Consider the following 22,560-nt stretch of genomic DNA (forward strand, 5'->3'; position numbering starts at 1 on the left):
AAGCAGTTTTCTACCACCTGAGGCTGTGAGGTATTCCTTCCCCTGTGGCTCTCCAGAGGGGACCTGGGCCTGTGTCCTGCAGGCAGTCCCCACAGGAAGATCAGCAGGCAGAGGTCACTGGGTTCTCAGTCAGGCTTGTTTGCTGCTGCAATTTCCCGGTTCAGCTGGAAGGGCTGTGCGTCTGGACGTTGTGTTCAGCACGTTGCAGCGTAGGCTGCTGGGTTCAGCTGTGACTTCCCATGACACACATGTATATTTTTAATCAAAGTGGTCAGCTGGCTGTCTAATAAGATGCAGAGTGTGGCAGGGCAGAGTTGTCACTCACTGCTCCTGTCACTTTGCTTGCATCAGTTTGGCTCTGAACTGTTTCTATGTTGTAAAATCCTTCTCTTTCATGGTCAGTGGCCATGAGAGATTTCCTCTTGTTTTATCTGTTGTGAGGAGTATGATCCCAAGCTGACTGCTTGTCTACAAATTGCACTTTCTCTCATTGGCTCAGTGCCTTCCTCTTGGCTGGAGAGGGTTGTAGTTAGGAAGTGTGAAGATAGTTCTGTTCCTGTACCAAAGCTTTTCTTTTCATTATGCACCTGCTGAAATAGTGTGTTTGTGCTAGGGATGCCTGCAAAGAGAGGCCACTAGGTAGTTGCAAAGAAAAACTAAAAGCTGCTTGGTTGTTAATGACTTCCAGTTGTTAAGGCCTTGACAGGACTCTTGGAAACAAAAGATTCCACCACCAGTTCCTCAGGTCCTGTCACAGTCTCCAAGCTCTGTGCATTCAGAAGGTTTGAATCACATAGGGAGGAATTAATATCTAATAAAATAACATTTTTATTGTTCTACATTATGGTTAGGAACTATCTAGCCACTATAAAATGATTGGGAGCACTACTAACACTCCACCATGTTTTATAACATTTATAGATATTTTCTTAAAAAACCACCCTGACACTTCAGAAACTGTCAAATTGGAAAAAAAACTCAAGTGACCACTGTTCTAACAGGGCTACTGAGCATCACAGAAAAGAAGTCACCTCTAAAATCTTGTTAGCTTTTGCTGGATTTATGCCCCTTGAGTAGAAAAATACGTTTTTTTCCCAAGACTCTGAAAGGTGGTTGGGAAGTTGAAAACTTACAGACCTTACCCATGTTGTTCTGAATGTTCCTGATAATGAAATGTATGCTGAACTTTTGTTTGCCTGCATTATCCACTTGTGCCACTCCTGACAGGAGTGTCCTGCAGCAGGACAGGGGTGTGTTCACAGCCTGGACACGTACAGAGCAGCTGGGCTCAAAGCAGATGTTACAAATGAGGGGCACAGCAGTGAGCTGTGCTGATTAAGCCCAGCATCGCTGTATCTGGCTGTGCATAAACAACCATCTGTTGTTCCTTGCTGTACACACGGCTGGGTGCAGGAAGAAGCCCTAGGGCTGACCTGAGAGGGCTGTGTTCTGCTCAAATGCACTCAGGTTTTAATGGATCTGGTCAGAGTTGCCTTTTAGCAGGATCTCCCTTGCTTCTGTGGCAGATGAATCTTGCAGCTCTAGGCAGAGGGCTGGAGTTATTCTCACCCAGCTCTAAAACTCTTTGTTTTAGTGCTTCCCAGCCAGAGTTGATCTCTCCTGCCGAGTCATCTTTTTCCCACCAGCTCTCCCGGGAGCCAGGCCGGCCACTGGGGCACTGGTGCAAAGGGAGGACTCCTTTCAGTCACGTCATCAGCTGAAGGAGAGGAGCTATTCCTGGAGGGTTTTTTCTGGACAGTGACTCTGCCAGACTGCCTCCCTTGCCAACATGGACAGCAGTTTATCTTTCAGTGGAGTAAAAAGTCGCGTGCAGCAAACATGAATGGTGTGGCTTGTTCCTCTGCTTTCCTCAGCCCCTTCCCATATCCTTGTTTTTCATAAGGCTAAGGATAAACTACAGGCATGTCACTTGAAGGCGTTTTAGGAAGCATGGAACATGAAGGGTGAAGAGGTATGGACTTCAGAAGATAGTAATTTTGTAGAGGATTGGGAGGATGTTTTTGGAAGACGTGAGGGTGTGAAAACAGTGACATTTTTGGTAGGTAATATAAATCATGGCGGGAGTACCAGGGACTAATTTCAATTTTTTTTTTTAAACCTTTTTGCTAACAAATGAATGCGTTTTCTTCGTTGTGTTCAATGACATTTTCATATTGGTGTGAAACAGCTGGACTTTTAAAGAGCTTTTGTGCAGACGTTTTATAGAAATAACAAGTAAGTGTTTTAAAGAAATAACAATTTAGAGGAGTGGGAGAAATGTGACTGGACACTAAAATTTAGGAATTTCATTAGATTAGCAGAGCTTTGGAGAAAGCCTGCTTTGAAAATAACATGTACCAGACTGGACTCCTGCTTGTTTGCTTGCTCTCCTGTGCTGCAGCACTTGAACTAACTGGTGCAAATGAAGAACCGAGTGACCTTGTCACTCAGCGTGCTTTACCCTGTTCCCACAGCAGATTAGCTGGCACAACCATTCATTACTTGTTGCTTTCCTAGGAGACCCTTTAGGGACCTACTCCCAATCTACCTCCTTCTCCAGGATAGAGGCCAAGAAATAATTTCTGGGCTATCCCATGGGGCCCGAGTCCTTTGGAACAAGTTAAAGCAGCTGACAAGCGGGTGTGGCAGTGCTTGCAAAGGACGCTGCTGTTTAACGAAGAGCAGCCACAGCAGCAAATCCAGGTCTCCAGGGAGCATGGGGCATCCCTTGCAATGGGAAATGAACTTCTGTGCTTGTCTATTGGATGAGATCGGGAGTGCTGAGAGCCTGAAGCTCTGAGAAGCTTTCAGTTTGGTCCACACTTTTCTCTTGTCCCTGCAAGTTTAAAGAACAGTTCTGGAATATGTTTCCTCCTTAACAGATTTTAACTAGCTTTAAAATGTAATTTGACCTCTAAGTTGCAGAAAGGAACAGAAAAGCTACCCAATATATTCTCCACAGATATGCCAACAAGGCTTATATTTCTATGCCAGTGCAAAAAAGAACAGGGGTAAAATGAAGTCAGCTGAGAGCAATCTGCTTCTCTTTTGGACAAGAGGAGTGTCAGTTATGAAAATAAGTAAGAAAATTCTGCAAATTACATCTAGACAGTTTACCTAAGGTTTGGTGTTCCTAAACAGAGGCAACTGTAATTTGTAAGAACATTAAAACTTCACTATCATCTTTGATGAATTACATCAGTAGTTGATTATTCTCACCACTTTAAAATATCTAATTTCTAGGCATAATTTGCCTATCTTGGACTTCCAGCCATTGAGTCTTGGTCAGTTTGTGAGCACTAGGTCAAGTATTAATGTTTCCTGCATGCACAGATGATTTTCTTTGAAAAGTACTAAATGTGTGGGTTTCGGTTTTTTGTGCCCTTCATGGGTTGTCTCTTAGCACTCTTCAGTTTTGCCTAACTTGCTTGGGAATGGGAATTCCTGAACTGATCAGAGTCTTTTGTAGCAACCAACCCAGTAGGAAATACAGACGTAATCCACGTTTTCCATGTAATAGCCATGTTGATGTCTCTGAGGATGATGATAATTTCTTCAGCCACACAGTCACTTAGGGCTTGTAAGCAGGATGTTGTGTCCCCCATCTTGCACATAGTTCCCAGATTTTACTCTTATGTGGTTGTACTGAAAGTTTTAATGCTGGCTTGCACACAACATACAAAAACAACGGCCAGTATAATTTTACATTTACTTACAAATCATTGAAACATCGTTAAGTGAAACAGGGCTGAGTACCAGCTTTGCAAAGTCACTGTTACTGCTTTTAAATCTTTCTGAGGATTCCCCTTTCACTAAATTATGTTTCTGACATGTTAGTTGATCTTTCTTCCTGTTTATGCCCTTTCGGTGGGGGCCTTTTTAATTGCTTTGTTTGGACATGAAGGGCTACGGTTTCCAAGTCCAGTTTCTATTTACATGTGACTTGCTTATTTCATATGTGCACACAAATCTTCTGGCCTGTGGGAGATTTTCCAGGGTATTTATCATTTGTAATGGCAGATGTTCATATGCATAGACACTTCAAAGAGGAAAATGTGTGTATTAATATATGTATGTGTACGTAAATAGTGGCATTTTTAATTTTGGTGGTATTTTGAAAAGTACATTCTTTAATTTTCAGTCTGGCAATATCTTTCCTTTGCATTTCATGTTTTGCCAGAGGGAAAGTATTGTGTAACTTAATAAACATAGTGGGAATAAATTGATGATATTGAGCAGCATCCAAAAAGCCCTTAGATTTTGTCAGTCTAGTCAAGATCACCTTTTTTTTCCTTTTTTTTTTTAATAGTATCTGATTTGTGTGTGACTGTGCAGTGAAGCAAGGGATAACTGCTTTTCAGGAGGCAGACACAACCACATCCTCACAAAATCCATTATTTAGATCACATATCTTGTATCCTCTGGTGCTGCTCACAGATCCTCTTCTCTTCTTGCTTTATATGCTGAGAAAATTACTTGGCAGGAAAGTATGAAAAGGAAAGAAAGAGGAGACAGCACTTCTGTAATGATGATTGACAGGAGACTTCCTTTCCAAACGTGTGGTTGTTCTTTAAACTTTGCTGAAGAAAAGTGATTATTCATATTTAGTTCCAGCCAGTGTTTTTTTTCCTTTGTTGAAACTCAGTAAGAAATTTGCAAATCAAATAGTTTGAACACAGGTGTTGCCTTGGTGCAGGTGCTGAAGTGTGGCGGTATGTGTTGGTATTTCAAGGGACTTTATCATTTTTATTGTTATTTGCTGTCTATTTTCCTGAAGTATTTACAATACACTTGGGAGTGTGCAGTCGGTGGAGAGGATGCTGTGCCTGTCCTGAGAGAGGGTTTTTCCTCATCCTTTGTTTGTATGGTTGGTGGTACCATAAAGGGCTTCTGTGGTGCATTGTTGCTGCCAACAGATGAGTTTGGCCTTTCTGAGAAATAGGAATGCACGAACTATATGAAACTTGCAGAAGAGGTTTTGTCTTCCATGTTTAACATGGGAGAACAAATTCAACAAGTACAAGAAAATCCAAAATACAATGTTGTATAATTCCAGGTTTTATGTGTGATAGCCCAGCTTGAGTTACGCAAGTTAAAAAAGATTGTAAGAGGGCAGGGGGAGGGTAGGAATTCCTGCCTCTGTCAAGTAGCAAGTTGGTTTGAGCATAAACATGTGTAAAGGAAGTGGAATTGTTTGGAGATAAGACTGCAGTTTTCTGGCACCTTTTGTGTGCCTGCTTTGTGCCACAAATAAATCACTTGTGGTCCATGCCCATGAACAGGGGAGGTGAAGAATTAAGATTTGTGTTCTTGTTTAGCAGTTGAGAGATTCAAAAGGCCCATTGAGACTGTGTGAGCTGAACTAAGGTGACCTTCATCCTGTACTACCACTCTTACCAATGGTTGGCCACAGTCCCTGAAAGGAGTTTCTAAAATTTCACTCTGACATTTCTGCAGTGTTACAATCTTTTGTTGCAGTGTCTGCAGCTGCTCTCGAAATAGTTAAAACTTAGGGAGACCAGCAGTGCTAGCAACAACCAACGAGAATTTTTTCAACTTTGGTCACCTTTCTTTCAACAGTTGTTGAAGTTGCATGCCAGTGGGTGCAGGGAAACATGAGCTCTTGTACTTCTTAGTTGTGATGGTTTTGGCAATGTTAAAAGAGACATATGAGGATGCAAAGGAGAAAACTGATACCCATTGAGGAGATTGCAAAAGAAGAGAACAGAAACAAAAGGTGGATCTGAAGGTGTTGATGGCACAGGGAGCCCTGCAACTTTACTGTTGGCATCTGGTTGATTTTAGCATGATGCCACGAGCTAACCTTCTTCATTGATGCTAATCCATAAATTAATCTTTCTGGTTGTTACAGGTTGTTGTGTTAGTGAATTCTTTGTCAAGGAGCTTAGTACTTTTAAGCTTATTTATACAAGCAAGTCCCATGGAAGTTATGACAACAGCTAGTGTATAAATTCATAGTACAGCAGCTATTTGAGTTATCCCACTTCTGTTTATACAGCAAGCTGCTCTGGAGGACCCTGACTCCTTGCCCACATGGATGGGTCCTTAGTTAAATGTGGAAAATTAATTTTTTTTAATGGCATCCTCATGGTAACACTCAGTTTATAGAAGTGTAATAAACTATGAATAATTGTGTGTGTATAAAAAAGGACTGGCCAGGAAAAGACAATTTGATTTATTGTTGAATTGTGAAACGGTACAAGGTGCTTTTGTTTTATACTGAAGTAATTTTATGTATCAGAGTAAAATCTTTCTCTCATAGTTTTAGTTGCTTATGAGTACATATAGTGCATTTAATTTAATAGGAAGTCATCAAGATACTCATTTAATTGCCACAGATAAGAGCAGCCCAGATCCATGATGGCAGAGTGCTTTATCAGCATTGCTGACTTGCCTAAAAAGGGGCCCTGTGCTGTGCCTGGCGTGACTGTCACAGCAGAACAGGCTTGTGCTGAGGCAATGGGCAGAAGCATTACTAATGCCCTTCTTCCAGTCAGCCAGCTGACAGCAGATATTAGACAGTTCAGGGTACTGAAGCGAAGCCATGTCTCAATTGACCCCCATGCCTCTACTCCATGCCACTGCTTTGTGAGGCTGCAGCTGCCCACTGCTCTTGATTTCAACAGAAAACGGCCCTGGCCTCCTGCTGACAAAAGATCAGATCTGTTGGGCATCCCTGTGAAATGTCTGATAGCCTCTGCTAACCTGAGGGTGTCGGCTGCTTCTCCAGAAAGCTGATGTGGTTCATGTCTAGTTTGCGTGACCTACATCTCTAAGGAAGTCTTAAACAGGTACTATGCTCCTGCTACAGCTTTCTTCCAAGTCAGCAGTAGCCCTCACTAGGGTTGAACCGGGTGGTACTTTTAATACTGACTTGAATTTTTGAAGATTGGTATGTGCCATTATGTTTGTACCACCTAAAGTGTTGAAAGGTTCCATTCTCTTAGGCCCCTTTATCAGATTAGGATCATCCCCTTCCCCATCACACGAACTATGCAGTGTGATAACATCGTTCACAGGCAGGGCAGCAGCAGAAGTGTTTCTGTCCAATGTTGGGGGAAATGGAAAGCCATTCCTCAGGCTGTCTGGGCAGAGGAGCCAAGTAAAACCTTGGGTATGCTCCTTCAGTAGCCATTAAATGTTTCAGTGCAAGACCTTAGTGGATTTTGTGCTGTTCGTTTTCCAAGGCTGCTGTGTCCTGGCAAGTGGCACACCCCTTGTGTGGGTTTTTTTTGCTGCTGCTCTTCCAGCCCCAAACTTCTACCCAATAAAATGGTGTGATTTGTTGTTTCAGAGCAGTATTTGGTCAGTAGCCACAGATGTAGAAGCAGGAGTGCTTGAGGATAGCCCACTGGGAACATGAGTTGGGCTCTGCAGTTGTCTCTTCAGTTCAAATATTAAGAAGAGTTTTCTTTGCAGTCGGTCAGAATTGGGTGGCCAACTACAGCACAAACCTTTCAAACCGCAGTAGGATCTACTGCAACAGGAAGGGATCAAGTTAAGAGGTTGTGCCAGCCCTACTAGACACGGTGAAGGTGTGAGGGCAGAGCCAGAGCAGCCCCGCGAAGGTGTCGCGGAGCGGTGCGGGGTGTGGGTGCACGGCGAACCCCCTGCCCGGGGCACCGCGCCTGCCCCTCCCGGCGCGGAGCCGGCGCCGCTGCGGCCGTGGGGAGGGAGCTCGGGAGACACTACATTGCACCCTGAACAAGTTTAGGAAGAAGGGCGGTGGGTTACTGAAAGGGATACAGAAGACCTTGTGGGGTCTTTCTGTTCAAAGGTGTCCTGTAGCCATTAGAGCTCAGCTTGTAGCATCTCTTGCAGGCCCAAAACCAAGAGGACATGAGAAGCCGCTTTTGGTTAACCCGTGCCGGCCAAGCCCGGTGGGGCGAGCAGGGACAGCGGCCGGGGCGGGTGTCGCAGCTGTGGGGCCGGGCCGGCGCTCTGGGCGCTGGGGCGGGCCGTCGTCAGCCGCCAACCCGGGCCCGGCGGCCCCTTCGCCCCTCCCCGGGGCCGGGCGCTCCCCGCGGCGAAACGCTGGCGGCGCTGCGGGCGCGGCGAGAGGCGCGGCGGGCGGCCGGGCGGGCAGCGGCTCGATGGCCAGCATGGCGTGCGAGGTGATGCCCCTGCAGAGGTACGTGTCCGGCCGGGGCAGGCCCGGGATCCAGCGCGGGCTTCTGCCGGGCTGCCCGGCACGGGGGAGCCGGGACTCCGGTCCCGCCTGGAAGCGGGGATACCCGCCCGGGAGTGGGATACCCGCCCGGGAGTGGGATTCCCGCCCCGGCACCGGGGCAGTGCAACAAGTCGGGTTATTAGCGGGTCTCCGGGGGTAGGGGATCTTTGGCTTCCTGGGGCGGAGAGGGGGCTCGGTGTAGCGCCCCGAAATCCACACAGCGCTCTCCGTGAGGGGTGGGAGCAGCTCTGAGGTGTACCGGGAGCCCGGACAGCGCTGGGGCTCCGCCGGCTCCGTGCGCCCGGGCGGACCCGAGCCCTGCGGCGGCTGCCCGCGGCGGGGCTGTGCTGCGGTGCGGGAGCTGCCGCTGCGCACAGCCCACCTCCGGCTGTCAGCTCACACAGCCAGCCTGCCGCAGCATGGGCGGCAGGTTTAGTTTTGGGAGGAAAAGGGCTGGGTGTTTCCAGGGTGCCGACGCACACCTCCCTTCAGCACCAGCTGTGAGCAAGTACCTGTGGTGGCATGTGCTCCCGCCACACTGTGGCAGGGACAGCTGCAGTCAAGGTGCTGAAATGGCAGGGCACAGACCCACTGCGGGGAGGAGTGTAAACATCCCTTTCACTGGGTCATCAAATTCTTTTTTTTTTTATTTTTACCTCTCATTCAGTTCTCAAAATTAAGCGGTCCTTATCTCCCCTTGTAGTATTTGAATGGCCTGAATATCAATCTTTCTGGAATCTATAAAACAGTAAATAGAAAATTTACTGTGCCATTTCAGCACTGTGGTGGTGCTGTTTCAGCAGAAGCTGCAGAGTTGCTGCTTCCTTGAACACCATAAAATAGTAACTAGAATTGCTGCCCAAACTGTTACTGTCTTGGTAAAGTGCAGGGTCCTCTGCAGGTAGATGTGGAGGAAGTCTCTTTGGCACTAATGCAGTCGTGAGGTTCCATGTTGATGACTGCAGAGAAACGGAAATATGGTTTGAATGTCTTAAAGAAGTGGTCATGGTGTATCATTTCTATTTGAAGGACCAGTCTCACATAATATTTTTAACCTTTCTATGTTCCCAAGGATCTGACTGTCCTACCAGCAGTCGGAACAAGTGGTTGTTATTATGCTCTTGACTCTTCACCCAGGGGAACATAGGTTTCACAGGCTGGCTCTGATTAGACTCTTTGTTGTTGTTGCAAGGACTAAGTCTCGATCAGTTAGAGATGCAGTCGGCACTTCAAAAGTGAGGAATTTTCTTCAAACTCCATTAAGCCTTAAGCATGGTACAGAATTGTTTTGAGTTTTTCAGTTAAAATAATTCCCTAAATTCTGGCTCCTTTTCCATGTCCTTGATCTATTTTTAGTCTGCGTATACTGTACTTTTTAGCATCTAATTTTCTTTGGCACAGATTGCCAGATCCCTTAACAGTGGCATTCTCCAGGCTGCACCTTTATTTTCTGTTCTTCCCTGTATAATGTTGTCTCCTTCCTTTGGGAAGAGTTTTGCTGGCTTTGAGCATTTTTTGTCAGCTTTGGGAAAGGTTTTACCTCTAGTATTGGCTAGTACCAGCGTGGATAACACTTTGTGCTTCCTGTGGGTTGGACAGACTGATGTTGCTGTTCCAGCTGAGGGCATGGACAAATTGCAGTGTATGGTTCCTGTTATTGGGTTTAGATCAGAGATGGGGCACACTTCAGGTGCTGTGATTTAGGACACATGCCAAGCTGAAAGAATCTGTCTTTCTCTCTCAAGAAAGGGAATGAGCTGCCTGCAGTAACCACACTTGGTTCCCTTTCTGGGTGAGTGAACTCCCTCTTGCCCATCTCCTGGAGGTGCCCTGCTCCGTGCTCTTTGGGGCCCCAAGGCTGGCCATGCTGTGCCTGCCGTGGAAACCCTTCTATGCTGAAGCAATCCAAATGTGTAGCTGGTGTGTAAAACTTGGGAGAGGGAGAAGGGCTCTGTATCAATCAAGATATGTGTGAGCTGTGAGTCTGTCTCCCAGAAAATCATATACTGTGCTTGCGCAGAGCCGTATGTACTATATGTTATCATTCTATACATAGATATTTGTGGAATGGCATGGGATGGGGTATGGTGACCTGCTGTGAAGGAGTGACAGTGGGGATGTCAGGGTTATGTTTCATTGCATGGGAAGAGGTGGAAGGCCAAATGTGTTGTACCCTCACTGCAGTAGGTACTATATTGCCCAAGTGCTGCAGAAGGCACCGGTGAATGTCACATGGATTGCATTACTGATTTTCCAACAGCTTATCCACCAGTAATTGTCTCTTCTATTGCCATTAGGCCACCATCTTTTCAGAACAGCATTAGCTTACTTTGGTATCCTAGCTTCCTAGTTAGAGCGTTACTAATGCTGTTAATGCATGTTTGAATTCATGTATTCCAGCTCAGTCTATTGCAGATTTAACAACAGCTGTGCAAAGCCAGAGGGCTGCCTTTGCCAAGCATATCTACCAGTTTCTGTAGGAGATAAGAAAGGCAGGTACATGCTTGGGCCTTGTTTGTGATAGCTGGCCTCCGTTGCTTAACAAGTCAAGGTAGTGGAAGAGTGAAGCCATCAGAAATATTTTTAGCAAGTGTATATGATTGCAGCAGGGAGGGTGACTGATTTGTTTCTAACCTGTACAGCAGCAGTGGTCTGCATGGGCAGCCTCACTTGCAGTTATCAGGATTGTTTGATTTACCTTACTGGTTGGTTTGTTTGGGGTCTTTCACAAATACCCAGCAGTTTAGCATGAGAACACCATTTGTATTCCACCACACTTTTTTTTTTTTTTTTTTTTTTTGGGTGTCTGCTGTGTTCTCTTTATCACATTTGTAAACATTTGTCTGTGTAAAGTTGTATTGTAAATAAGTCTGATCTTTTGGACTTCGCTATCGCTTTCTATCTAAAGTGCTGGGAGTACTTGACAAGCCCTTATGAAGTATGTTCTGGAATATGGATGTGAAGTGAAGTATGCTCTCTGAGAGTGGAGAGAACTTGTATCTAATTTTTTCTTTGTTTGCTTTGGGTTTGGGTGGGTTTTTTTTCTGGTGGAAGAATGAAGAGGAATTCAAACCTGTGGTTCTCATCTTCCTCAAGTCATAGCTTTTTGGAAAATGGTATGTGAATTTTTCGTCTTCCAAACTCAGATTTGACCCACAGCTGGGTACCCTGTCGTGTCACAGCTGTGACATGAGTGTAGGAGCCTGTGGAAGCTCTTCCTCAGTACCACTGGGCATGGAAGGCTCTGACTAAAAGAAGAAATTGGTGTGGAAATTTTCTTTTGTGTTTGTCTCTGGGGTGTCCACCTGATTAAGCAAGAAAATATGAATATTTACCTAAAAACTGGCGTCTCAGATACCTTTATTTGAAGTGTGCAAGCTTTTAACAAACAATCCTGTAACTGAAATCGCTGGTTACCTAGTAACAGTTCTTCACCATTATAATGCAACAGGTATCTGTGTGTTATGCAACTTCACTGTTAAATTCTGAGAAGAGGTGAGACTTTGGCTGGTACATTCATTCTGCCTCTTTCTGAGCCATTTTCTAGTTTTATCCTAGTGAGGACTACTGCCAAACCACAAGTAAAAGGAAAGACTGCCCCATCTTTCATAATAAGACCCAACTAGCTTAAGAAGTGAAACAACAAAAGTGAGCTATTTAACATTGACGTCATTTTCTAAAAGATAAACATATTTTCAATCTAGGAGGATAGTAAGCAGAAAATAATTATACGAAATTATGCTGTCAAGGGCTCCAGGATATTCAGTTATGTTAATATAAATGGAAAATCTGCTTATAACTCACAGTGGCACTTAATCAGCAAGAAGTTCTGCTCATTTCAGCTTGCCATGGGAAAGCCTATACCTCCCTGATCTCTGATGTTGCTTTGAAGTAGGAGGAGATGTGCAAAACACCTTCAGTGTACATTTTTTCCTGTTCAGGTAGTATGCTTCAGTCTCAGTGCCACCTCACGCATAGCCTGTGCAGTTGTGCTTATGGATAGATGCCTATGCAGTGGAATTTAGTTGAGAGATCTTTAGGAAAAACACTGCTGAAGAAACAGCTTTGGGGAAGATGGTGGGATCTTTTGGAGTTTAATATTTAAACCAATAGCAGTTCACCCCCACCCAAGTAATTGGAGATATTTTGCAATTGTATGATATTTTTGCAGAATAGGTGAGTTCAGAATAAAGAAGCTGGGTTGTCAGCTTTGGATTTTGATATGTGGCTCATTTGCTGAGTAGCTTACTTAAGTTTCTGTGGTAGGTGTGGTTGGGTATAGGCACAACTATTGTGAAGACTGGATATAAATATCTGAAACAACATGTTATGGTTTTCACTTACTAAAGTTGCTCTTCAGGGAAAATGAAATGTTGGCATGGAAATAATTCTCACAGGAAAATAGCTGTTAAGCATTTGTTTTTTAAACAGTGCATGTATGGCATTCCCTCCTTCCCCTCTGTTTAAGGATATAGAGCAAGGGTGGCATTGCTCAAGGATTGATGGTAGGTCCTGACTGTAATGATGACCATTGTATCACCACACTGTTATGATGTTAGATTTAATTTATGGTTACTCTTGTATCAAGGATGGTATTATTCTTTCTTCTTTTGCATAATGTACCTCAGTATTTATTTGAAGGAAGCTTATTTTGAAGGATTTATTTGAAGGCAAAAGCTTGTGTTGCCTGCTATTTCTCATTTGCGAAAACATTGCCTTTTACCCACTGCTGCGAAGCACAAGCTAGGAGTAAATAGCTCTACTGAGAAAATAAGCATGCAATAAATTTTCATGAGCTGTTTCAATCTTGCATTTTTTGCAACATCGAAATAACTTTTATGGGGAAATGACTTGGGTGGGTGAAGAAGTGCTGAAAAATTTGTGAATAAGATGAGACTTTCAGCAAAAAGCACTACTGTGGTCTCAAAATCAGTGTTTCCTTGAAGCTGTTTTTAGTATTGTTGGTGTTGAATGGCATAATAAATAAATAAGCAATATTGTTAAAATCCTCTGTAGTTGCAAAAATTGTATGTCTTTTAATCCAAGGAGGCATAAGTGTTCTGAATGATGAGAAGAAAACAAGAGGGAGATAAGTTTGAAGTCTTAAGAAGTTGCCCAAGCTTAGCCTTCCTTCTCCTCCCTCCAAAACCTGCATTAACTTTTGATATCATTAGTAGTTTGCTGCCACTGAATTTTTCAATGCCGTTTTGTTTGATTGCATTAAAAATAAAAGCAGCTATTGCTTTGCATTAAAAAAGTGTTCTCACTAAAAACCAATTAAATTTCTTTTGAAGTCAAGAATTTCTGTGGTAGAATAGAAAGCAAGCCATTCCCTTATCTAACATTTGAGGTCAGAACAAACAGAGCCTATGGCAAGGCATTAGGAAAACATGACCTTGGCTGAGCAGCAAGACCCTGACAGTGTCTAGGCCCTTCATCTTCAGTGCAAAATGTTGACCCATGAGTCAAAGTACATTTTTGTAATTGTAAAAAAAAAAAACAAAACAAAACCAATCAAAAAAACCCCAAAAAAACCCCAAGAAACAAAACAACAGCAACCAAAAAAAAAAAAGAAAACCACAAAAAGAACCCTGAAGCCAAAATCTAGAGTATTTTTTTTTTTTAATTTCATCAACTAAATGTCCCATTTATGTTTTGAAAAGAGATGCAGAATAGGAAAGCAGCAGTAGCTTTGTAATGGAGGTTCCAGTGCCAGGAAGCTTAGACAGAAGAAGTGGTGATAATTAAGTGCAGGTAAAACAAGGAGGAAGGACCCTGAGCCACTCTCTGACCTGCAGTGGGAGCGAGCTCAGGCTGGCGAGGAGAGGGTTGAGACAGGGGTATTCCTTATGCTGGTAAATTGGCAATTTTCCATCTAAATGGGTGTTCTACAACAGGCTCAGCAGCTCCCTTATTCTGCCTGAAGAGTGAGATGATTTAAAGGTTGGACTTGATCTGAGAGGTCTTTTTCACTCTCAGCAATTCTATGGTTCTATGAGATGTCAGAAAAAAGGAAGACTGTGATTGCCTGTTCAAGAATGTCGGGGTGAATGGTTGCCTGTAACATTCCTGTTGCAAAAGAGGGAGGCAAAAAATGGATAACTCTCCTTCTGTAACGGGAATTTATTGTTTAACAGTTAGACTTCACCCAGGCTTTCCTGTTTCCTTCTTCAGGGACAGAAAGGATGTGCCTGAAAATCCCAAGATGTGTTAAACTAACTGGTGGGCTAAACTGGTGTTCCTTCCAGTCTGACGTACTTTTTATTAGCTCAGTGGTGGTCACAAACATACATAATACTACTTCTTTAGCTCTGAAATAAACAGAACAAGTTTGATTTGCTGTATTTTTTTTGGTTGGTTTTGGTTTGACTTTTTCTAGTTTGGCTGGTATTTGTTTTGGTTTTTAGCAAGAAGGAAGCTGTCAGGTAATCTCCCAAGTATTTCATGGACATGATTAATTTCTGTTTAATCCCTTGACTTAGGGGAGCTATTTATATGCCTGAGAAAAAAGAGACTGCTGTATTTTGCACTCACTTGCTTGACCAGGTAATCAGTGATAGTTGAATAAATAACTGGGTTTTTTAAAAATTATTTCATCCTTTTAGTGCCTTCTGGACATAAAGCATATGTAAAGCTTGAGAAAACTTTGGGGATACAAAAAACCCAACCAAACAAAAAAGCCCCAAAACTTATTTTACTGCTAAGCCTGTTTGTCTAATGGATAAGTTCTTTGCCGGACAGGGTAGAAATTTAGAAGATTTTTATGGTTTTCTCAAAAGTCTGGGTTTCATACTAGTTAGCCTGGAGGGCTTCATCCCAGATTCAGCTACTGCTCATTTGCTGCATGTGTAAAAGTATGAACTACTATTGAGTAAGAGAGGCTTTTCACAGCTACAATTATTACCAACCATGTGAAATCTTGACACTTGGTGATCTAAGTGAAACTGATATTTGGTTTCTGACTTCTGTAAGAGCTTCTTTCTCTGCCATTCCCAGCTGATGGGCTTAAAATAATTTGGTTTTCCTCAGTTCCTTTGTATGGGTGGATAAATTTTTGTACAATTAGAAAACTTGCTTGACCTTAAGAAGCATCCAGTTGCAGTTGCTGTGGAAGAAAGGGAAGAAAATGCAAGAGGATTCAAAGTCCTGGCTGAATACTACTTTTCCATCTGCTCTGTCAAAACAAATATTGGGAGCATAAATGTAAAAGATTATTTGGACTTTTTCAGTATGATTGTGCTTCTTTGATTTGGAAGTTAATTACAAACCTTGCAATAAGGAGGGGCATTTATGATGAAAAGAAAGCATGTTTGGTGTGGCTTTGGCAGCTGCCACTTGTACATAAAGCAGCATTTGGTTTTGTCATTTGAAGTTGCATTGATGCAGAGAAATCTTGATGGCACTGTGAACTTTAATTTACGTGAGAAAAGATTTTTCATCTTTTCTGTCCACTACTTGGACTTGTTTGCACTGAGATTACAAGTACAGCTATTAATGCAGTGAACTGAACATAGCAAAAAACTTCACCAGCAGCTTTGTGATTTAAAGTACTTTCTTTACACTTAAAAAAAGTATAAATTCTGTAAGTGCTAAATAAAGTGATAGCATGCATGCAGGCTGGGAGACTGCATGCCATCAGGGGAGGGAGCCCTACCTGGCAGAGGTTCTTACCCATGCCTTTGTTGCAGGTTGTCTTCAGGGAAAGGCAGTAATGGTCATTTCTGTGTTTCCGTCAACTTTTTCTAGGCAGTCTCAAAGCTGTAGCAGTTTCTCACAAAGACACTTCAGGTGCTGTTAGTCTCTGTTCACGGGCAGGCGCTCTCCTCCCACTGTGCACTGCTCTTTGTCCTGCTTGGCTCTGGCAGCAGCAGCAGCAGCTCTGGGAACTGCAGCTTGTGCAGGCCACTGAAGACAGGCTTGTAGAAGTGGCAGCAAAGTTCCCAGTAGCAGCTGTACTCCATTCTTCTTGGGGAGCTGCTGAAAGCTGTCCAGTCACTGTTGCCTTACAGAGGTGATGAAGTTTTGGCAGACCACGTCGATTTCAAAGGCAGTTTCTCTTCCTTCCGGTCCGTGGTATTTGGTATTACCTTCAAATCAGAATGTGCTTTAAGGTCTTTTCTATATATGTCTATTTATGAATCTTTCCATATTCTAGTTGGGGGGGTCGAATCCCTGTTATTTTTTCTCTGGAGCACTGGCTTGCTTATCTGTCTGTCTGCCTTTTTGACTCCCTTGTATCCTGCCTCCTCCCTCATGCTCTGACCCCCCCCAGTGGGTTTGGTGTTCATATTTGTGCATCAGTTATAACATTGGCTGGGTTGGAAATAAGCCATGGTTAAATCTTCTTCTGGCTCTGTACAGTGTGAGGGCAGGGTGCTTACCTGGCTGCAGGCCAGTTTCAGCTCATCTTGCTGGGGGAGCTTCATGCTGGCTCCAATGGAAGCTGCAGAAGGTACCTGGAGTACTTGATTTCCTAGCTGCAAATCCTACAGAGATGTTCCTTTCCCTTTTATCGAGTGCTTAGAGCAGCTTTTATAAGCCAATAAATAAAATCCTTCAAAATTCAAGAGATAATGTGTGATTCTGTGTCCCAGCTCATTCTTACCCTTGAGCCAGCACAGGCACAATGGGCTGGTCAGTCACTTACCAGGTAGTTATGTTGGGGCCAGGACAGTGCACAACTAAAACACAACTAAACATTTTGTCATGAGACCTCCATGCCAGCCAGTGGCAATCCCTGGTCTCAAACCAAGAGAAATTTCATTCAAATAAACTTTCCACAGGAGCAATAAAAGTGGGGAATAGGTGGCCTCGTGCATGCACCTATGGCCATGGCCGTTTCTTTGGTTACTCAAGATGTCATTTGTGGTTTTTGTCAAATTTGGCTTTAATAGGCAGATTGTTTAATTCTGGAACAGCAGACAGCAAAGGACTCTCTTGGTTTTCCTGGCAAAATGCTTTATTGTTGCTATGGGAATAGCCTTAGAACTGTTGCAGAGTCAGAATGACTCCTGGCTGTGTAGCAGAAGAACTGTTACGCCACATTTGTGGACGTTGAGAAACGAGTTGGATTGCCAGGATTTAAGGAAAGTAACTTAAAGCTTTCTTCCATGCGTCAGCTAGAGGACAAAATAGACTGAAGTGTTACCTCTGCAATGGGTGCAATATCACTTTTATTATCTCTGCTTTTTAAGAGTGAGTATCTTGAGCTGCAAATACAAGACAGAGTTGCATACTAACTTACAAAATATGTTTTGTTTTTAGCTCCCAAGAAGATGAGCGGCCCATGTCACCCTTCTATGTGAGGTATTTACTCAGCTGTTTTCATTTATTTTTCTGTGTGGGATTGCCTTGTTATTGGAATTAAATGTGGGGAGGGGTTCAGAGGTTCTGAACAGACTGTAATCAAAGTGAGGATTAGTTTTACATTTGTAATTGTTGCACAGTTAGTGGGATGAGTCTTTGTAGGTACCATCTCTGTTGCTATTCTTCTGTCTTTAGAGAGGAGGCCCAGGGTTTAACGTCTTTATTACAAGATGGACATGGATTTCCTCTTTCCTTTGGTTTGTTACGTAGCTTAGACGCCTGAGTAGCTTATCTGCAGGCACAGGAGAGATTTTTGCTACAGGATTTGAGGAACTGGCAGCATGTGCTGCTCAGAAAGAAACCAGGAACCAGATGGTGAGTCAGCAGCCCATCCAGCAACTGTTTCCCTGCTGCAGCCTAGAAAAGCAGGAGAGTGCTTAAGTACCCAGTAAGCCTCACTGGAGGGAATGGTGCTCATGCTGCATTCGAACAAATTGTTTCTTGTTTTGCCAACTGGAGGGCAAAGTCACTGCTTTTAAAGGGGTCTCATTCTGTTGACATCAGTGAAAGTTTGCTCTGCTTGCTTCAGTAGCAGGCTCAGTTCCAATGCTTTAATTTTTACTTAGTGGAAGAACAGGAGCCAGAGCAATTAACAATGAAGGGCTGCAGAGAGGGAAGGGCCAGATATTATAATTGGGTTCTTTGATCTCTGCAGAGTTTAAACAAATAAAAAGAAATCCCAGTGGTGCTTTATGTGAGAATTATCACTATCCCAGTGATAATTGGAATTCTTACAGTGATGTCTGAATGTGTTAATATCTGGCATATATTCCTGTTTATCTTTGTAGCTTGGTTTTTTTTCTTAAAGAATTTTTCTAACATGAAGCACAGAAAGAGTGCAGTTAATGCATACGACGCAGAAAGTGTGTCAGGGAATTGTTCATGGACTAGCCTGGTTGCATGATCCTGTCTGCCTTCCTGTTGATGCACCATCACTCCCTGTAATGTATTTGTGCAGATGTTGCCCAGTCTGTGCCTCAAAAGCTCCAGATTGTCCAAGGAGATTCTGCCTTTTCCTTCAGGAGATTATTTTGTAGCTGCATACATACGTTCCCCTGTCTCAAATTTTCCCGAGTTTAATTCTTCATCCTGTCTTTGCATTAAAAATCGTCCGCCCCTTTGTTTTTCTTTCTGTCTAAATGTGACCTTCAAATGATTTTAGGCTTTCATTACATTTCCATCTGTCTTACTGCTCAAAACTGTCCTTCCAAGCCCTTTCCTGGATTATAGAAAAATGATACATGAAGGAGATTCTCTTTGGCTGACCTTGTCAAGATCACCAAGGAGATGGGGAGCGAGGAATGGACCTGAGAAAACTGATACCAAAGGACATTTCTGAGAGGAAGAGAACAAGTTTGAACATCTTAAATAGAGATGTAGGCGTATTGGGGGGAGAACAGAGAATGAGTGTGTCCACTGAAATGAAGGGATGGATTTCCGTGGGAATCTGTCTTCCAGATAGGCAGGGAACAGTCAGGAAGAAACACATGGATGGGAATTGTAGAAATGGCTGGTAGGAGTAAAGGGAGCAGCACACCTTGAGGTACAGGCTTCATGCCAAGCTCTTGTCTTTTGTAACATTGCTGGGATATAGTTACTTGTAAATAAAGGGAACAGCTTGTAAGTCTTGCTTCTGTTTATAACACATCAGAAATGTGTCCTCCTGAGGTCAGTTGCCAGGTGCAGTTAATTTGGCAGGAGAGCTGGTGCTGGCTGGGCAGTTCCTGGTGCTTCAACAACTGGGAACTTGAATGGGTGGCCAGTTTTCTCTGCGTAACTTTGAATGTTCTGATTGTTTCCCCAGAGGCTGTGCATGACATATGTAGGAATAGCATTTCACACCATGGGCAAGGAAGGGGAGACTGTCTGCTTTAGCTGTCTGATGGTCAAATCTATTTCTGTTGCTACCAGCCACACTTACATAGTTTGAAATACTGTTCAAGAAATCCTTCGAGTAAATCATGAATGTTTGGGTACAGAGCAGTCACTGCTGTGTTTATGCAGTAGTTCCATATAGATAATTATACAACAAGTTAAGTAAGTGGGAACAAGAGCTCTTTAGCTTCCAAACACTGCATAATACTTGGCTTTTGCCAGACAGAAGGAACATTGTGTCCCTCTGTCGTGGTTTAACCCCAGCCAGCAACCAGCTGCTTTTCTCACTCCCCCACCAGCGGGATTTGGTTGTGAACTGGAATGGTAACAGCTGGAAAACTCATGGGTTGAGATAAAGACAGGTTAATAGGAAAGATCCATGCACACAAGCAAAGCAGAACAGGGAATTAATTCAGTGCTTCCCATGGGCAGGCAGGTTCAGCCATCTCCAGAAAGCAGGGCCCTGTCACATGTAATGGTGGCTTGAGAAGACAGATGCCATCACTCCAAATGTTCCCCCTTCCTCCATCTTCTCCCTGCTCTATATACTGAGCATGGTGCCCTATGGTCTGGAATAGCCCTTTGGTCAGTTTGGGTCACCTGGCCTGGCTGTGTCTCCTCCCAACCTCCCATGCACCCCTAAATTCCCTGCCAGTACAAAAACCAGAAAAGGCCTTGGCTCTGTGTGAGCCCTGCTCAGCAATAACAAAAACATCTCTATGTTATCAACCCTGTGTTCAGCACAAATCCAAAACACAGTCCCATACCAGCCCCTGGGAAGAAAATCAACTCTACCCCAGCCAAAACCAGTACACCCTCTGTAAATCAGTTTTAGTAGGATCAAATCAGAGACTTGATTATTCAGTGCTGTACCATGTCAGCTAACAATGGAGATATTTCCCTGGTTGCTATTTTTAACAAGAAGACAAATGCTGAAGGTCTTAACTTTTAAGTCAGAACTGTCAGAATGCCACCAATAAATACACTGTTTCTTAAAATGACACTGATTTAGGGTTGGGGATTTGTTGGTTTTTTTTTTTCTTTAGATATTGGGAAAGTCAAGACTTTATTACCACTGCTACTTTGTAAGGAAATAAACAGTCTTTAACAGTACAAGAGTAAGCAGTAAATGAGACAAAATATGACAGGGGTTTGTAAAAAGCGTACCAGTAACACCGGTACAACCACATTATTTTTTAAAAGGTTTCCCAGAGAGAGGAAGGAGTATACCTAATCTCTCTGATGTCAGCAAAATGTTTTATATCATGCCATCTATATGGAAAAAGGGGACATGAGTACTAGAACTTAAAAATGGGTAGGGAGGGGCTGAGACCTATAGGTATTGCTGGTAGGAGAGGAATGGGTTTGCTGCTGGAGCTCCTTAAGTGTCATGAACTTCTTTTCCTTAATGGCCACTAGCATACTAAAATGGAATCATGTTCTTTAATTGAGCTTCTAGCAGGGGCGAAAGGGTTGGGGGTGTCCTCTGGGAGAAAATATATGACAGTGAGATATTATATAGAGTAAGATGTGTGTGTATATATATATATAAAATATTTCACTGTCATATATACATAAGGTATTTTTATTTATTTATAAAGATAAGCATCAAATTTAAGATACATACTATCAAAAATAATAACATAAGTAATAAAGTAATTTACCTCAGGTCTAATAATGAAAATCTTTACCGTGAAAGGGGAGTTCCTCCCATTTGGAAATGCCAGGGGAAAAAAAAGGACATGAACATACTTGTTCATGGAGGGATGAAAGGGAGGCATGGGATGAAAATACTCCAGTTGAAGTAATCACGTGCCAGTGGATATATAAAGGGAGTATTTTCAGTATACTTAGAAGGAGTATGGATACCCTTGTAAAAGAGACAGGTGTGGCCTTACACAGTTTCAAGTCACTCGTGTTCCAATGGCTTTAGGTTTGTGAAGATGATTAAAGAAATGTTATAAGATGGAGAAAAGAGCATGGATGTCCTTGTTACCATAAGAAGTGAACTAGGGTACACATATTCCCCCTGAGTTTTAGACAGAGGGGGAAGGATGTGTATCCTAAATAACAATACTGATGTGAGAGAGAATGTGTGTAAATAGTTTATGCATAGATTTGGGCAGAAAATTACTAATTTTGTAGCTGGAGCCCTCTTTCATTGGGCATAATAAGGATGAGGTCAGCTTGACCAATTTGAGAGATCTGGGGTTTGATTGCATTCACCTACTGCTGACCAGGGTTGTCCTCTCCCTCTCTGTAGTCCTTGATTAGATAATTTGTTGGCTCAGCTGTGTTCAGTACCAGGCAAGATTTCTATACTGTTCAAAGAAGAGAAAAGCCTTGCTAGGTGGTTGTTTCAGGGAGTCGTGCCTGAAGGGTGTTTACGTTCCAAAACCTTTTGTAACAAGACCTTGTGGCGAAGGGAGTTGAGATTGTTAAAAAGTGCACAGTACTGCTCCTTGCATAATTCTGCAGCGAGACTGTGACTGCCAGCTGTATTGAGTAATCAGTACTGAGAAACATTTGGCACTTTCAGGTAATGAAGCAGCATCTGGCAGCAGCAATTCCCTGTAAGCACAATTCCACTCCACGTGTGCAATGAGTTTTCAGAAGGCAGAGAATCTTCAGGCATGCTTTATGCTGGGGTGTGTGCGTTAGATGTGACATTAGTCATGAGACGCTTTCAGAGGAGCTCCCTGATGGGTACGGCCTGAGATAAGCCAGACTGATATTACAGGGGAGAAAAGCAAAAGCTTTGTAGTGTGGAGCTTCCTTGTTAACGTGCAGAGCATTAAACTGAAATTGCAATGAGACCTGAAATCACAAGCAGTGCCAAGGATTGCATTAAATACCCATGAGTGCAGGGCAAGGCATTGGACAGTTTTGCCTGCTTCTTTTCCTAGAAGTAATCCTGTGGGCATTATTCAGTACAGCTGACTGTTTCTCCTTTTAACAATTCTTATTTAAGACAACTCTTTTTATATAATGCAGGTCAGGTATTCTTAGCCTGAGGTTTACTGGGTAAGATGTTTTATGCTGTTTGTTCTCAGGTCAGTTTTCTGAAGAAACTGGAAAACTTTGCTCTGGATTTCACACCTGCTCAGAAATTTGCTTGACCACCTTTC

General features: G+C 43.2%; 1 protein-coding gene across 6 annotated transcripts in view; it reads left to right on the forward strand.

The window, feature by feature from the left end:
* The window catches only part of FAM13A (family with sequence similarity 13 member A), a 131,661-nt gene that overhangs the window by 63,086 nt on the left and 46,015 nt on the right, over nt 1–22,560 (forward strand). For 5 of the 6 annotated variants that reach the window (XM_032109717.1, XM_032109718.1, XM_032109719.1 and 2 more), the window contains exon 7: nt 17,456–17,497. In XM_032109717.1, coding sequence (XP_031965608.1) covers nt 17,456–17,497 — 42 coding nt within the window. Of the gene's footprint in view, nt 1–8,065; nt 8,153–17,455; nt 17,498–22,560 lie in introns of those variants that run through there. The other variant, XM_032109723.1, reaches the window with a different exon arrangement.

Source organism: Corvus moneduloides, chromosome 5, assembly GCF_009650955.1.
Source record: "Corvus moneduloides isolate bCorMon1 chromosome 5, bCorMon1.pri, whole genome shotgun sequence".
Classification (NCBI taxonomy): Eukaryota; Metazoa; Chordata; class Aves; order Passeriformes; family Corvidae; genus Corvus; species Corvus moneduloides.